The sequence below is a fragment of the Lasiosphaeria miniovina genome (assembly GCF_030549165.1).
Source record: "Lasiosphaeria miniovina strain SMH2392-1A chromosome Unknown B0T26scaffold_5, whole genome shotgun sequence".
NCBI classification, from domain to species: Eukaryota; Fungi; Ascomycota; class Sordariomycetes; order Sordariales; family Lasiosphaeriaceae; genus Lasiosphaeria; species Lasiosphaeria miniovina.
In genome coordinates, this window is record NW_026848224.1 from 4,708,805 (window position 1) to 4,723,660 (window position 14,856).

General features: G+C 53.4%; 3 protein-coding genes across 3 annotated transcripts; 2 read left to right on the forward strand and 1 right to left on the reverse strand.

Moving 5' to 3' along the window:
- Positions 1-1,343: 1,343 nt before the first annotated feature.
- On the forward strand, positions 1,344-3,725 carry B0T26DRAFT_650919 (response regulator-like protein; the record flags this gene model as incomplete). Its single annotated transcript, XM_060438227.1, has 7 exons — positions 1,344-1,406; positions 1,491-1,507; positions 1,585-1,657; positions 1,741-1,881; positions 1,949-2,830; positions 2,925-3,120; positions 3,187-3,725. 7 exons carry the CDS (start codon positions 1,344-1,346, stop codon positions 3,723-3,725), a joined length of 1,911 nt encoding a protein of 636 aa, XP_060295130.1.
- A 2,974-nt stretch (positions 3,726-6,699) lies between these two features.
- Positions 6,700-9,073, forward strand: B0T26DRAFT_649896 (nucleotide-diphospho-sugar transferase; the record flags this gene model as incomplete). Its single annotated transcript, XM_060438133.1, has 3 exons — positions 6,700-6,804; positions 6,879-6,935; positions 7,004-9,073. The coding sequence occupies 3 exons, from the start codon at positions 6,700-6,702 to the stop codon at positions 9,071-9,073; spliced, it is 2,232 nt and encodes a 743-aa protein (XP_060295131.1).
- A 1,217-nt stretch (positions 9,074-10,290) lies between these two features.
- On the reverse strand, positions 10,291-12,897 carry B0T26DRAFT_651825 (putative peptidase family-domain-containing protein; the record flags this gene model as incomplete). The annotated part of the gene is made up of 4 exons (XM_060438311.1): positions 10,291-10,387; positions 10,454-10,580; positions 10,651-12,388; positions 12,517-12,897. The coding sequence occupies 4 exons, from the start codon at positions 12,895-12,897 to the stop codon at positions 10,291-10,293; spliced, it is 2,343 nt and encodes a 780-aa protein (XP_060295132.1).
- Positions 12,898-14,856: the final 1,959 nt, after the last annotated feature.

Here is a 14,856-nt window from a genome sequence, read left to right on the forward strand (position 1 = left end):
GCCCGCGATCAAACACTGTCGCCTCAGCTGCTCCTACCTTGGGTACCTGATCTGTGTCAATTATGGCATATGCAAACTACTTATCATAATAAATAGGGTAAAGGTGCCTATACTATATACCCATCTAGGAGCCGTCCGTTTGTTCACCTTGGGGTCATCTGGGCTGGAATGCTGGAATGAAGGGTTTGGAGCAGATTGAAGCCACAAAAGCACGGCACACGGAATCCATTGATGATCGTCGTCACCCGCCTGATATTGCCCGCCATCCTGTTCCTGCACACCCCCTTCTTTTCTCCAAGTACCAATCCCCTTTCTTCCAGCCCGCTGCCCGCTAACTAGAGTAGGGAATGGTTTTCCAAGGGGAAGTGGAGGTAGGAAGCCCGCTGCTGTTACCGCCGGTTCTGTTTCCAGAAGGTACGAAGTACCTTTATGCCCGACACCTCACGTATTTCGGAATTAGTTGAGGTGGCCCCCTCTCTAATAGACAGACAGATGTATCTTTCTGGCTGCAGAAAATCCCGAATGCGTCTTTACTCTATATGCAGTATAAACCTATCTGGGTGATTTGAGGGTGGCTGAACGGTGATGGTGTTCGTGCAGTGCTCTGCAAGCATTCGACCCATATGTACCCATTTGCCTGTCGCATTGCGCCGAGAGCCTTTCCTCCCACCCTGGAGACAAATCCCACCTTGGGGTTCCCGCCAATCCCAGGGCCTCGCGTCACCGTCGCTCCAAGCTTCTGCAGTCTCCCGACTTTCCATCCCAGTTGCCCACGGCCGCCGCGCCCACGAGATCTTTCTCGGAGAGTCGTCCCTAAGGACCCCATCTATCGCTTGTCTCCCCTAACGATAGTTGTTGGCCTGCAAAAGTGCCATGGACATGAATTCGACCTCTAGCTCGCCCTAACTGACTTGTCGCTATCCCAACCCGAATCGACTGCGGCGCATTTTAAAAGGAAAAGACGGAGAACCGGCCGTGCCCACCCCGCCGAACTTGATTTCATACTGCCGCTCGGGTGCATTACACGTCGGCGAGGCCTTGTGTCGCCGATTCAACGGCGCTCAACCTTGAGAAAAAGTGGGAACGACGGTCGAGTCGGACTAGGAAGACCACGGTACGGAGTACTTACCTGCCCTGCTCCTGTGGGGATGAGGACTGCGTAATCTCCAAACTCGTGCATGTTAGGGGATTTCTCCCTTTACGAATTGGGTTATTTCTTGCTGCCAAGCTTATCGGCCGTTCTTGTCGGGATATATCAACTTGCCGACCGCGACGTCGGCGACCGCAACGATCGCGACGACCGTGTCCGGTGTCCTGGCTGTTGCCACCCCCCCGTCGCAACCATGCCGCCGCTCGAAAGCGACCTCGCCGCGGCGCAAGCAGCTGGCAATAATTCCAGCGATTTTGTGAGTACCATGCTGCCCGACCCTCTGTCCGCTGTGCTGGCGTGGGACTCCCTTCCATTCCCCCACGACTAACTTCCCGCCCAGGTGCGCAAGCTCTACAAGTAGGAACCCCCGCAGCGCACAACTACCTGCCAGTTACCCCGTACGAGAGGAGGCCGCTCACCAATTTTCCTTGCAGAATGCTCGAAGACCCTTCCTATAACTCGGTGGTGCGGTGGAGCGCCGACGGCGATAGCTTTGTGGTCTTAGAGGTAGGTTATCTACGACATGACGGGCACATACCGGAATGGCCACATTGCCGAACGAATATTCAGGTTCTGACGTCCTGTGACAGAACGAAAAATTCACCAAGACTATCCTACCTAAACACTTCAAGCACAGCAACTTCGCGAGCTTTGTGCGGCAATTAAACAAGTACGACTTCCACAAAGTACGGCACAATGAAGAAAGTGGCGAGACGCCGTACGGACGGGACGTAAGTGATCCCACCCAGCATGACACGCCAGCATTTGCGAAAGAGCTGACAACGGTCGCGTTGGTAGGCGTGGGAGTTCAGGCATCCCGAGTTCCGAGCGGATAGGAAGGATAACCTAGACAGTATCCGGAGGAAAGCGCCAGCTCCGCGAAAGGCACCAGCGGCCGAGGATGCCTTCCCAGCGACGCAACAAATTGTCGTTCTCAGCGAGTCGCTAGCGGCGACGCAGCACCAGATCCAGGCCTTACAGGAACAGTACTTTGAGCTCGCGCAGACAAACAAGGTGCTTGTCAACGAGGTCGTCAGTCTGCAAAAGATGGTCAGAGCGCAGAGTCAAGTTTCCAACGAACTGATCACACATCTGAATAACATCGAAGATAGGAGACGTAGCAGCCGCCACTCGGCCCACTCCAGCCACTCAAGTCACTCGGGTCCATCGTTCCACCCTGGAGCACTTGGACTTCTTCCAGACGGTGCCGATGAGCCCGCGCCGGAATTGCGACGGGCCCGTGAAATCCTCAACGGCGTTTCCGCGGATTCTCAGGCCGACCGGGAGCTCGAACGGTTATCCGTGGCGTACCATCAGAACGGGTCCCCGGCCGAGTCAGGCACCTCATCTGTCATGTTCACGCAGCCTGGTCCAGGCCCGATAGCTTTGGTCCATGATCCTCTCAATGACCCGAGGCATATGGTATATCCTGTAGGGCAAACAACGGGCATTGATCCTTTCCACTCAGACCATATCCACAACATTCCGTATAGTCGTCCGTTGAGCAATCCAAACGTGATGGCCGAGGGGCCTCAACAGATGACGACGCCACCAAAGGAACAAGGCGAGTCGGTATGGGGCCTGAAAAGGCCTCGCATACTGCTTGTGGAGGACGATAAAACGTGTGCGAGGATCGGTTCCAAGTTTCTGTTGAACATGGACTGCAGTGTCGAGACTGCTGTAAGTGCTGTCACCTCCCCTCCCCCCAAGAACCCGCTTCAACCAAGAACCGTCAGTCGGCGTCGAGTATCGTATATCGTTGACAATCATCCAGAATGACGGGCTTGAAGCTGTCGACAAGATTAATCATGAAAGTAACCGGTTTGACCTTATATTTATGGACATCATCATGCCCCACCTAGATGGTGTGTCGGCAACTGCCATGATTCGAATGGTGGCGCCGCGCATTCCCATTATCGCCATGACGTCAAACATACGGCAGGAGGATATCCAGACTTACTTTAACTTTGGTAAGTCAAGCTGTCCTTGGCCACACCGTGTCTCCCGCCGCCACGGGTGCTAACGTTCTTTTTAAGGAATGAACGATGTATTGGCCAAGCCATTTACCAAGGATGGCATGATCCGTATCCTGAAAAAGCACTTGTCGTATATGCTCAAGGATCCTCAGCCAGCGGGACTGGTTTCGGACGATACAGGCCAGCACGTTGGGGGGCCGGGGCCGGGGCCGGGACCTGCGGCTTCGTCCCAAACATATGGCGGCGGCGGCATGGCGGGAATGACCATAGCAACCATAGGGACAGGAGGGCAGGTGAAGTTCGAGCAGACGCCGGTCCAATCGCCGGCGACAACATCGTCGTGGCATTCTCCAAGCCAGATGACGCATACGTCACCCAACGTTGACAATGGCGGGTATATGAGCGCTGTTGGTAGTGGTTCTGGTGGCATGGTGTTGACGCCAGGAGGCACACAGCGACCTCAATTTGCGAACCAAGTTGTACCCCAGGTGGGGACACCGAATATCGGGCGCATACCGGAAGGAATGGCACTTGGTGATGATCGGCCTGAGAAGCGCCAACGGCTATACGGTCCATCACAGGGATCATTCGTGCAATAACGAGCATGGTCGTGCGAGTCGCCGCGTCGCGCTGCGGCGCTTCATTGGTGGCGTATGCGGGAAACCGAGGTGTACGGCGAGTTTCAAGGGCGGGTTTCTTTTGGCGTTTGGTATATTCGCGGATACATGGAATGTCGTGCTCGATTATTTTCGCCCGTGTATCTAGGTGTCTGGAAGTAGTAGGGTGTGGACCGAGGCAGGTCATGATGGATGACGATATTGATTCTTAGCTTTCAAGAGCCATAATAACGAAAACTTGGATAACAAACAAGCCTTCACAGCTTCCATGATGTGGGGGGGGGGGGGGATAATGCAGGTGCCAACTCGGGCACCTGAAGGCGTCGAGATGAGGAGCGGACAAGGGGGACAATGAGATAGCGACCAAGTACTGAGGCGGCGCCGAGACGGAGACGGAGGCGGCGCACCTAGATGAGAGGGTGACATATATACCACATATATGCTCTGTACCACAGAGACAACGTGTACGACAAGAGTGAAGTTGGGGGGGAGTATAAGTATGACGGTCCCAGGTCCAGGTGAAAAGGGAAAGTAGAAAAGGATACACGGATGGCGCCGGGTCTTCGATAGATGAAAAAAGTAAAAAAGAAGGTTGTGAAACACGACTTGGCCGAAATAAACCCCGTAGGGCTCCAACCTTTAAATGGTCCGTCCCCCCATCCTACGATGTATGTACGTATCCTTGCACTGCCCTCGATCACCAAGGCGGCCACTCCCCATCCCATGTCAGTCATCTCATGCCAACCTGCCCCACATCCGCCGTTTGTCTGTCGGGTACGGAAGACGACAGAGGTACCCTTTCGTACATTACGTCTGTGACAGGCTTTTATTCATGCTCCTTGTCTCGTTCCCGCCCACCAGTTCTAGTTTGGTGTCTAGCAGGCCCATGATGGTGGACGAGCGGACAACTACGTACGTGTAGAAAGAAGGCAATGTGGAAGGCCCAGGCTCGCTGATGGCCTGTTGAGAGTCTTTCTCCTGCCGAAGTATACCGTGTTATACGTACATGTACTGTGTGTAATATACCTAAGGTGCTATGTACACACGCAGGTACCTGACTCCGTACATCTCACAGACGACGACAAGGGGATGTCACTTGGGACATGCGCCTGGACAATAAAGGACCGTTTTTGCCATGTGCTGGCGGCGGCCTAGGCCCCGAGACAGACATCCCCCTTGACTGAGATCAAAAGAGCTGCGGCCTGAAGAAACTATGCCACGGCCCATCACACAGGGCCTACAAGAAATCGGGAAGCTCAGTGCGAGTGGATGGATGGCTGGATGCAGCCTGGGAAGGTCTGGCCCCACACGGCGCATGTGGGGCCGGGGGCTATCGAGTTCTAGGCTCTTTCCATCCGTCCCATTGCAACTTCGTTTGGGGCACACTTGCGCACTCGTCATCCGCGCGCCGCGCTGTCCTTCGTGCATGTGGTCAAGGTGCTGGTGCGTGAGTGGCATGATCCGTCCCATGTCAGCCATTCGTTCTCCTTCCTTTGTTCTCCACGAAAAGCCCCTTTTCTCGCACCACCACTCATCCGCCTTCAGCAACGATCCTCTAAACTCACATTGTGATTACATACGATATTCCCTAAACTCTTATCCTTTTTGCCCGGCAGCTTGCCCTTTCGCTCGTTCAATACGCAGGACCGATGGGAGTAGACCAGCTTTGCCTGTCGGTACCAGCAGAGCGACAGCTCTGAGAAATGGCATTAATTGTGCACACGGCCCGTTTCTGTATTAGAACTAAAATTAAACGTCAACCGAACGTAAAGAGGGACCCAGCAACCGGGCGTGAGAAATCGGTCATTTTTGACTCACCAAACCAGATCCTCCCCTTCCCCCACAGACACTCCGCTGACAGCTTCCCGTGGGCTGTGTGTTTCATGTCACTACTCTCGGGACCTAGTGTAGCGTACGTAGACTGCTGCTTCGAGTGAGCAAAAGCTAGGCGACGCTTCCTCATCCCTGTTCGCGCCAGAGGAGAGGGCACCCGGGTTCCACGTCATCAAAAGTTAATCTGTCTCAGCGCATTGCCTGCCTTGGGTTGTTGAACGGCCCGAGTGAAACGGGGTAATTTTGGGAAAGGGGAAGCGTAGCAAACCAGACGGACGAACGACGCCAAACAGAGGTTCGTCAACGGCACACTCCCGGGATCGTATTCTGGCCGGGCCTATTTGTGGGCTTTAATGCATGGCATGGTGTGTGTGGCTGGGAAACGTTGGCAGCACCACTCCACCAAAAGAACTGGACTGGAATCTATCTGCATGGCCAGGGGTAAGTTCCGATTCCCACCCACTTTCACGGTGACTATTTTGAGTTCTAGACAAGGGCACAATAACCTCGTTCCTCCTCACCCTTCAATATGTAAACCCATTCTGTTCCACACGTCTCAACATTGAGACGCGTCCAAAGAATGGTAATCATCTAGTAGGTATCTTAAGTTAGGTTAGAGGATACAAACCAAATATGACCCGGCTGCTCATAACATCTAGCTGCAAGAAGTCTACGTGCCTAGTTCGACTTCGCGTCAGCACGGCGATTCCACTATTAGCTTTGAAGATGTAATGCTTGGTTATATGCAGACCGACGATGGGTAGTTTCGGCTTGTCATGACTCTGAGCACCGTTGATATTCCCTTTGCGAAAGAGGCCGCTTACAAAATGGGTAAGGTGCTCTACTAACCTAAGTTAACCCTCTAAACTTTACACCAGTCCCCAGATCGACAGGTAGTCAGCCCTGTCATTGAGCCACAATTGACCCCGCACCCCAACTTCAAGTTCAAGCTTTGTTCGGATAGATTTTGACATTGGCGGATAGATTGGAGCTTTGACTCATCCAGCAGCAAACTACCTATCTTTTCTTCTACAAACTTACATCCTTTGCTTCCCAACCCACACCATCACTCTCCTCCTCAGTCGAGTACCCCCGTGACAACCTTCGAAGGAGGACACATTCAATGTCTGTGAAGCAGGGCCCGAAAGGCGGCGCCGCGGCCGGCAAATCGAAGAAAATGGCCACGCCTGGCGCTCAGGAGAAGAGGGAAGACGTTCTCCAAGCCGTCGTAAGTGTCGCAATCGGAAGCTCGGTTACCGTAATATATTGAGTCTTTGAGACTCACGCAGACTTAAATCGCAGATCCTCGCAGATTCCTTCCAGGATAGGTTCAGGCCCTTCAGCTTAGCGAAGCCACGAGTACGTCCCCCCTCCCTAATGCGCCGGAGGGAGCATCAGTCTCGTACCATGATCTAACAAGCCTGAAGTGTCTCCTCCCCATCGCCAATGTACCGGCAATTGAATACACGCTGGAGTTTCTAGCTGCCAATGGAGTACAAGAGGTATTCATCTACTGTGGCGCTCATTCCGAAGCCATCGAGACCTACGTCCACGATTCGCAACGATACAGCTCTCGGAGCATCATCAATCCCTTCTCCTCTATCGAATTCATTCGCGTGTCAGATGCGACCTCGGTTGGCGACTTCCTACGCGACCTAGACAAGCGCGGTCTTATCGGAGGCGACTTCATTCTCGTGCACGGCGACCTAGTTGCGAACATCGAATTGGATGGCGCCCTAGCAAAACACAGGGCTAGGAGAGAAGCGAACCGGGATGCCTGCATGACAATGGTTCTGCTCCAGGTCCCACAAGAGCACCGCGCCCTCAAATCCAGGGTGATAACACCGGAATTCATCATCGAGCCGTCAACTGGCCGGTGTCTACAGTACGAGGAGAGGCATCCTCTCCAAAGCGACCACTACACAGTCCTCGACCCCGCGCTCTTCAAATACCCCGAGTTTGAGATCCATGAAGATCTGATTGATTGTGGAATCGACATATGCACCCCCGAGGTGCTAGCGCTATGGTCAGAGAGCTTTGACTACGAACTGCCTCGAAAGAACTTTCTGCACGGCGTGCTGAAGGACTGGGAGCTAAATGGAAAACTAATTTACACCGAGATTATGGAAACTGGTTACGCGGTGCGCGCCAACTCTCTCGCGATGTACGAATGTGTCAGCAGGGATGTTCTCGGGCGCTGGACATTCCCCTACGTACCGGAAACCAATTTCGTACACGGGATGTCGTATAAGAGGGTCAGAGACGGATCCCGCTTAGAGGACGGTGTCTCCATCTCAAGGGAAGCAAAAGTGACAGGATCCGTTATTGGGAGAAGTACAGAGGTGGGTGTCGGGGCTACAATCTCGAGAAGTGTCATTGGGAGCAGGTGCAAGATTGGCAAAAACGTACGGATCGAAAACAGCTACATTTGGGACGACACGGTAATCGGGGATGACTCATGGGTGATTCGATCCATCCTAGCGGAATCTGTTGAGATTGGAAAGGACTGCCGCATCCCAGAAGGCTCTCTCATTTCTTACAAGGTACGAATTGGGGATGGACAGTTGCTACCTCCAAATCCAGCACCACGTCTTTCTCTCTTGCAGCACGACGGAAGCCTTGCCGAGACGGATTCATCAATCGTTGGTCAGGGTGGCGCAGGTGCCCTTTACGAGGGACCGATAGAAGAGGACGATGATGAATCTGAGGATGGTGACGGGACAGATCCTGCCGCTCTACAGAACTCGCTCATATTCTCTCTCGCACATCTCAACCTATCCGCTTCGTCAATATCAACGCTTGCCTCACACGACGAGTTCGACTCCGATCACGAGGAGTCGGAATCAAGGCTTCTTCGCCCTGATAGCTCTGGCGCATCGCGTAGTCGCCTCTCTTCCTTTGCCTCTGATGACTCCGCCGCCGCCTCGTCCTTGGACGCATTTCACAGCGACGCAGTCCACGGGCTTGTGGACGCGCTTCGTGCTGACGACAGCGTAGACTTTGACTCGGCTAAGCTCGAGTTCATGGGCCTTAGGTTGGCAAACAATGCGTCAGATAGTTCCATGCGCCGTGCCATTGCTGTGGCCTTTGTTCGGCGCTCCTCCGAGCTCCTTGGTGCGGAGAACGGCGGACTGGAGCCAACCAAGGCTGCGGAAGAAGCCTTCACCTCCAAAAGAGGCGCCGTGAGATTTATCAAGGAAGTAGGTGTGGGAGGCGATGACACCAGCCGACAATCGGAATTTGCTCTTGCCCTGCAGAAAGCTCTTCTCGCCGTAAAGGGGCTTGAGGCTACGCGCGCCGGCGCCTTGCTTGCTGCTATGCTGCAGCAGCTCTACAGCCTAGATGTTCTTGAGGAAGAAGGGATTCTCGCTTGGTGGGGTGATAAACGGGCTGCCGAGAACGACAGTCTGGCCAAGATCAAAGAGAAGTGCCGCGTGTTGGTGGAATGGCTGGAAAACGCAGACGAGGAAGAAAGCGACGAAGAGGATAGCGATTGATTCGACATGACAGCGGCCTTTGTGTTCGGCGTGTGTAGGTCGAATTGAATACGTTTGGCTTCGGTTTGCTTTATAGGTATTCTTGACATAACATGCACCATCAAAAGTTCAAGTGGGTAGATGATCGGTACCTAACCCCACGAACTTGATGGGCATGTTTCGCTGTAGGCTTCGATGAAAGCTGCAACGTAGCGGTCCATTTCGACCAGCCCTGTCCTGCTTTTGTTTATTGTTTCATGGGAACGCGGAATGATGTTGGTGCCGTTACATAACAGGGTCCATCAGGCTTAGGTAGCCGCAAGACAAATATATAGCGAATGGAGAGAGAAATAATAATAAAGTAAAGGGGTGAGGAGCTGAAAATGTGCACAAAATGCAACTCCCTTTGAGTATCGTCAACGGCGCGAGAGTCCAGGCTTCTATCCCCAGAACGGTTAAACGCGTGCCCAAGAATACCACCATAACATAACGCGCATATCTTTCTTTACACGTAGCCATGGGTCAGTGTACGGGATGTTGTTCGTCCGCTTCGAGGTAGAGATCCCAGATACATGTGATACGGACCTAGGCATATATTTGAGACTCTTCCAAATATGTTCACTGCTTTAACTAACCTAGCAGCAACACGCTGAGTGCTAGAGAGCCATGTGGAATAGACAGATGTTAAAATATATCAGCGGAGTAGAAGCATGCTGCGCATATCAACAGGGTGTGTGTAAATAGATATGTACTAATTATGCACAAAAATTAGGTAGTTTATCCCGACAAAGCTCACTCCCAAGCATTTCCGATCCGATCGTATAGTCCCCAAGACACCTGATGGCTCGACCATTTGCGAGAATACACAAACCCCCCTTTGCCGCCCCAACATAATCCGCCAAAGATGCCCAAACGATACCAATAGGGAAGCCGACCCCCCTCCCCGAAAAGGAGAGGAAAAGGAAAAAGTCGCCTGAACCCAGAACCGACTGTCGCTAATAAATGGTGCGCCAAATCCTAGCTCTGGTATTGCGATGCGTGAAATAAATGTGGCAAGGACGCCCCCAAAAGCTGCCGATTAAAGCCCTGTAGTGCCCATTCTCATGAAATATGTCGTGCTATCCCGCCCTGCCGTCGTCGCCACTGACGGCTCTATCCTTGGTATTCCCATGCCTTACTCGAATAAAACAAGAAATTAGATTATGCGGTATAGTGCCGAGCAATGTGTGAAAAATGGGTTATCGACTAATAATAACCGAGAAGCCATCAACCCAAGAACCGCAGGACCCCGTCACGCCGCAGATATTGTAGCCTCTTGGCGGTATTAGGGTATGGCTGCAGACAAGGTTAGTGCGATGCCGATGAGAATGTGACGTAGAAAAATTCGGAACAGTAACGTACGCAGAGCCGCCATATGCATTGCCAAAGATAGGTGATCTCCTGCCCATGCTTGTCAAGACCTGGATGGCGTCAATCCAGAAACCGGCCCGGACAAAAAACCCAGTGATGTATTCGCCGCGACGTATATCTAAACAAATAGTGAATATTAGTCAGAAGAGATCAGCAGAGAGAGGGGTAGATAGAATGGTTCCTCGTACCCATATCAAATGTGTCGCCACCCTCCTTCCCGCTGCGCTTGCCAAACAGCTGCCGCGATTCGTCATCGTAAACAAACTCAATGCCGTCCAGAGCCAGTCCATGATAGAACACAACCCGGGATAAAACGCGGCCTTGCCGCAAGGCGCTCGTGAAAACAAGCTCCTGGGGCTTGCTATCACCTGTTTGCGACAGTCCAAGTTTCTTACCCCGATACGCCATTTTCCCAAGGCCGGGGACGGCCCCGGGAAGTCTAAAGTAGGAATCTTTGGAGCACAATTTTCCAAAGTCGACAATATCCAACCCGCCACCGGCATTCGATTTGATGCAGATCTTCAGCTTCCCCTTCCGCTTGTCTTCCGGCAGTCGGTTTCGAAGGTCTTGTTCACTCAGCGTGACAAGGCGTTGGGTTGACCCATTCTCGACAGGATACTCAATCCAGTTGTGACAGACATCGTCGCCTTCGCCGAATATTTCTAGAAACAAGATGCCTGTAGCGGATGTTACCATCACATTGCCATTTTCTACTGGCCATGCTTGGACACTATCGTCGACGCTCATTGGCGGATCATTCGGGAGTCGAAAGCAGGGGTGGCTTCGGAACCGTAGGCAGTCTAGACGGTGCCAGCTGCACTCGTCCTCTTGGAAGACCGGGCCGCCTTTAGACCGTGTCCGGGTTGAGTAGGCTTCCCGTGCGAGAAAGCTTCGGTTTAGCGTGACGTAGTCTCTCAACATCACCCCGCTCTCCTGATGTGGCAGCCCAAAGAGGTGCCCTGTCTCATGTAGGTGAGCACCGATACCGATGTTGGCTGCTTCCCAAGAACTTCCAGCGTCGTTGCAATCGTTGCTGACAAAGTTTGTATCGGTCGGTGTACAGTCACTGAAGGCGGGTACTACGTCCTCAAAGCACGATGGGTAACTTTGAAGACAGTGCGATCCGAAAATGCCAAGCTGGAGGTCACCAACTCCACCACCTAATGCCGCATGTGATGTGATCACCTTTGACACTTTGTCCCAGTGCGAATCTAGCAGCAGTACCGACACGTACTGTTTCTGTCCAGGAAGCGGCCTGAAGTGTGCCTTTACCGCGTCTGCGGCGATATCAAATAAAGCTCCCTTATCCGTCGCGCTAGGGTTCTGCTGTGCTCGGTTAAGGTCCCGGAGCTCGGCCAGAGTCTTCTCTGTGCGGATGATGTGTATACGGGCCTCGGATCGCAAAGTGCCACTTTCTCTATCTCTCAAGTTCGCCGTACCAGCGGTCCACTCTTCGTCAAACCTGAAGACACGGCGTCCAAGCTTGTTGCGCCACATCTGCTCGGCGGTGAAGGCTTGCCACAGATATGCAGCCATTCGAAACTTGCGAATCGCCGTGTCTAATCCGTTGCCTTCTCGCTCAATGCGTGCCGGGACTGCGTTGAACGTGCCGGGCGAGTCCTTGGCCAGTAGAATCGCCAACTGTAGCGGGGGCGCATTTATAGGCGGAAGCATGTGAACTGTTAGGTAGGAGGCGTGGATAGGGTTGGACGAGCCGCTGTTGGCAAGTTTGGGGCTCGCAAAGTCAAATCGTAGGCGGTTGGCGCCGGGCATCATATACACCAAAGCTTTGAAGTGAGAGTCGCACACTGGCCATGATGTAGGGGGGAAGCTATCGTCGAGCCGACTGACGGTGAGGGTTCCGTCAAGTGACTGCTGAGACGGGTCGCCAACTGTTCCAGACACGAGCAGCACCTTTTGGTATACCTATACGGAGTATCTAGTTAGCCTTTTAGTGCGAAGAACAAGGGGGCACCGGGGGCCGCGAGGTGGGGATGGAGACCATAAAAGCTCGTGATATATTCCCCGGCGGCGCGCTTTGCTAAAGCACTCACCCATGAATTCTCCGACAAATTGGTCACTCGAGGAGAGTACTGAGATATAGGTAGACTCGGCACCCTCCCCCCTTGCGCTGCTGGTACTGGCGACCCGAGGCCCGCCATGCCTGACACGCTGTACCGATTGGTGGCGGCGTTTGGATAAGGCTGAGGGGGCGGTCGCGAGAGCGGTATGGAATTTGGGGACAGCAATTGGTCTTTTAACAGCAAGTTGAGGGCTGGATCTGACTGCTGGCCGATCGAAGGAGGAGTTAGAGAACCGCTAGTAGGTGTGTTGCCTTGACTTGCATCGCTCGCTGTATCGGTCGATCGCTCTGTCCTGAAGCTTGCTCTCGACCGCCTTCGCAGTTCCTTAAAATTCAGGAAGGACGGGGTCATGGCGCCGGATTATGAATCTTCACTTCTTGCCAGTGCCAGCGACCATGTGAAGGGAACAAACGAGCGGGGTGGAATGCTGGCGAACCGGAAGCTGGACAAAGCTTTTGCAAAGCAATTGAAGGGCCGCGCAGAGCTGCAACAAGCTTGGGTGGTTAGGTCCAACGGTCAGAGGCCCAATGCCAATGGGGAGGGGCAAAGGTGGCGGAGGTGGCGGAGGTGAGTAGGTAGGAACCGAAAGGTTTGCGGTCCGAGAAGGAGATAACAAGATGGGGGTATTGCTGGTGTAACAGAAGTTCTTGCAGGCTAGGTAAATATTTCCTGTTTGAATCAATCTGTGTTGCGATTGCATCCACAGTTGCGTTCCTGAGCCCCAGCTGTGCGACAGATGGGTCGATGACGTATTTGCGGGTTGGAGAGAAAATGCACACTGCTGTTGTTGCATTGACCTAATTTGCTGGCGATAGCTGCCTTGCTCTCAGAGACGAAATCGCGCGACCCCCGGTCCCTGGTCAGGCTTGAAGGGGGGGTTTTTGGATTGTTTCGCGGCTGGCGATAAAATACCACGGCGCGTTAGCTGCAACGACGATAACAGGGAGTAACTCCTCAGCGTCCGCCACAAAGAAGATCCCAGGCGTGTCTTGGAGCGATACAAGATCTTGAACCGGCAGCAGACGGCAAGAAGATGCAGAACAGATGGATGGGGGTGTGCGAGGCTTGAGATCCACCTGCCACGGGAGTTGCTCTTTCGTGTTCCTTGGCGACCGAGATCGACAACGAATCGGGTTATCGTGTAAGGAGCAGTCTTGTGCCGTCGGTGGGTAACGAACGGAATCTTGGAAGGCAAAGGGATAAACAAGGAAGGAACCCAAGATAAGATGGAGCCGCCAGCTTTCCTTCGGCCTTTCTGTTTCCAAATCACCTCACAGCCGCAACAAGCGGGACGGGATTAGGACAGGGGCTGTTTGTATTGACAGGAAGCGGCCGCGAGACTCGACACGAACCCGGATTGATTTAGTAAAAGGATGCAATAAGACAAAGATGGTGAGTAGCGGCCAAAAAGGGAAAGGAAGGGGTGCCACAGTAATCTGCAGAGGACACGAGGGTATTCGACGAGGTGTACCGACGCGAGACAGTGACCACAGCTTATCATGGCGACGGGAGGAAATCGCCTGCCCATTCGGTAGTAAAGCTATCCCCAGCAAGCCAACGAGACAAGCAGCCCATCTTCGCAATCGCCTGGCTGGCATCATTCCACCCCGGTCTCGCTAGGCGCTTTGGCCACTGCCTCACCGTGGGCTTCCCACGGCGGTGGGTGGGCAATCTCACTGTTCCCAACCCACGATCGACCTTGAAGCACGATCGAGGGAATACGTAGAGGTAGCTCGACTGATGAAGGGAAGAGAGCGTGAAATACGAGCTGCTATGCATACCTGAGGTGCCCCATCCCCCACCCTTTGCAGGAGGCTGACTCCAGCACTGGATTGTTTTCCCCAGAACGACCATCCCGTGAGTTTGCCCTAGCTATTCGAGCTAATATCAGTCCTCGGGAAGCTATAGGGCGTAAAACGTGGGCTCTATTGCATGTACTAGGTGGTTTTTCCAAAGGCAGATGAGCTGTCATTCATCTTGCCAGGACCCAGTCCCGGCATCCACTCGTAGAGGTAACGGGAGCACTTCAGCCTGTCCACCTCAAACCAGGCTTGCTCGGCTGTGGAGAAATTGGGCGCCCGCCCGCGTGCTGTCGTGGAAGACATCGAGCCACACCGAAAACCTATGGCGAGGAAGGTACATGCGTACCCGGTAGTTATGATGGATGTGATGCCCTTGGAGCCCTGTCATTGCCATGTATGGTAGCTGTGAAGACGATGGGAAATGAACGTGCCTTCAAGTTTGAACGTGGAATATACATCCCAAAGCCCTGTGCCATGGGTGCCTTAGGTATTTCCTCGACCGACATTC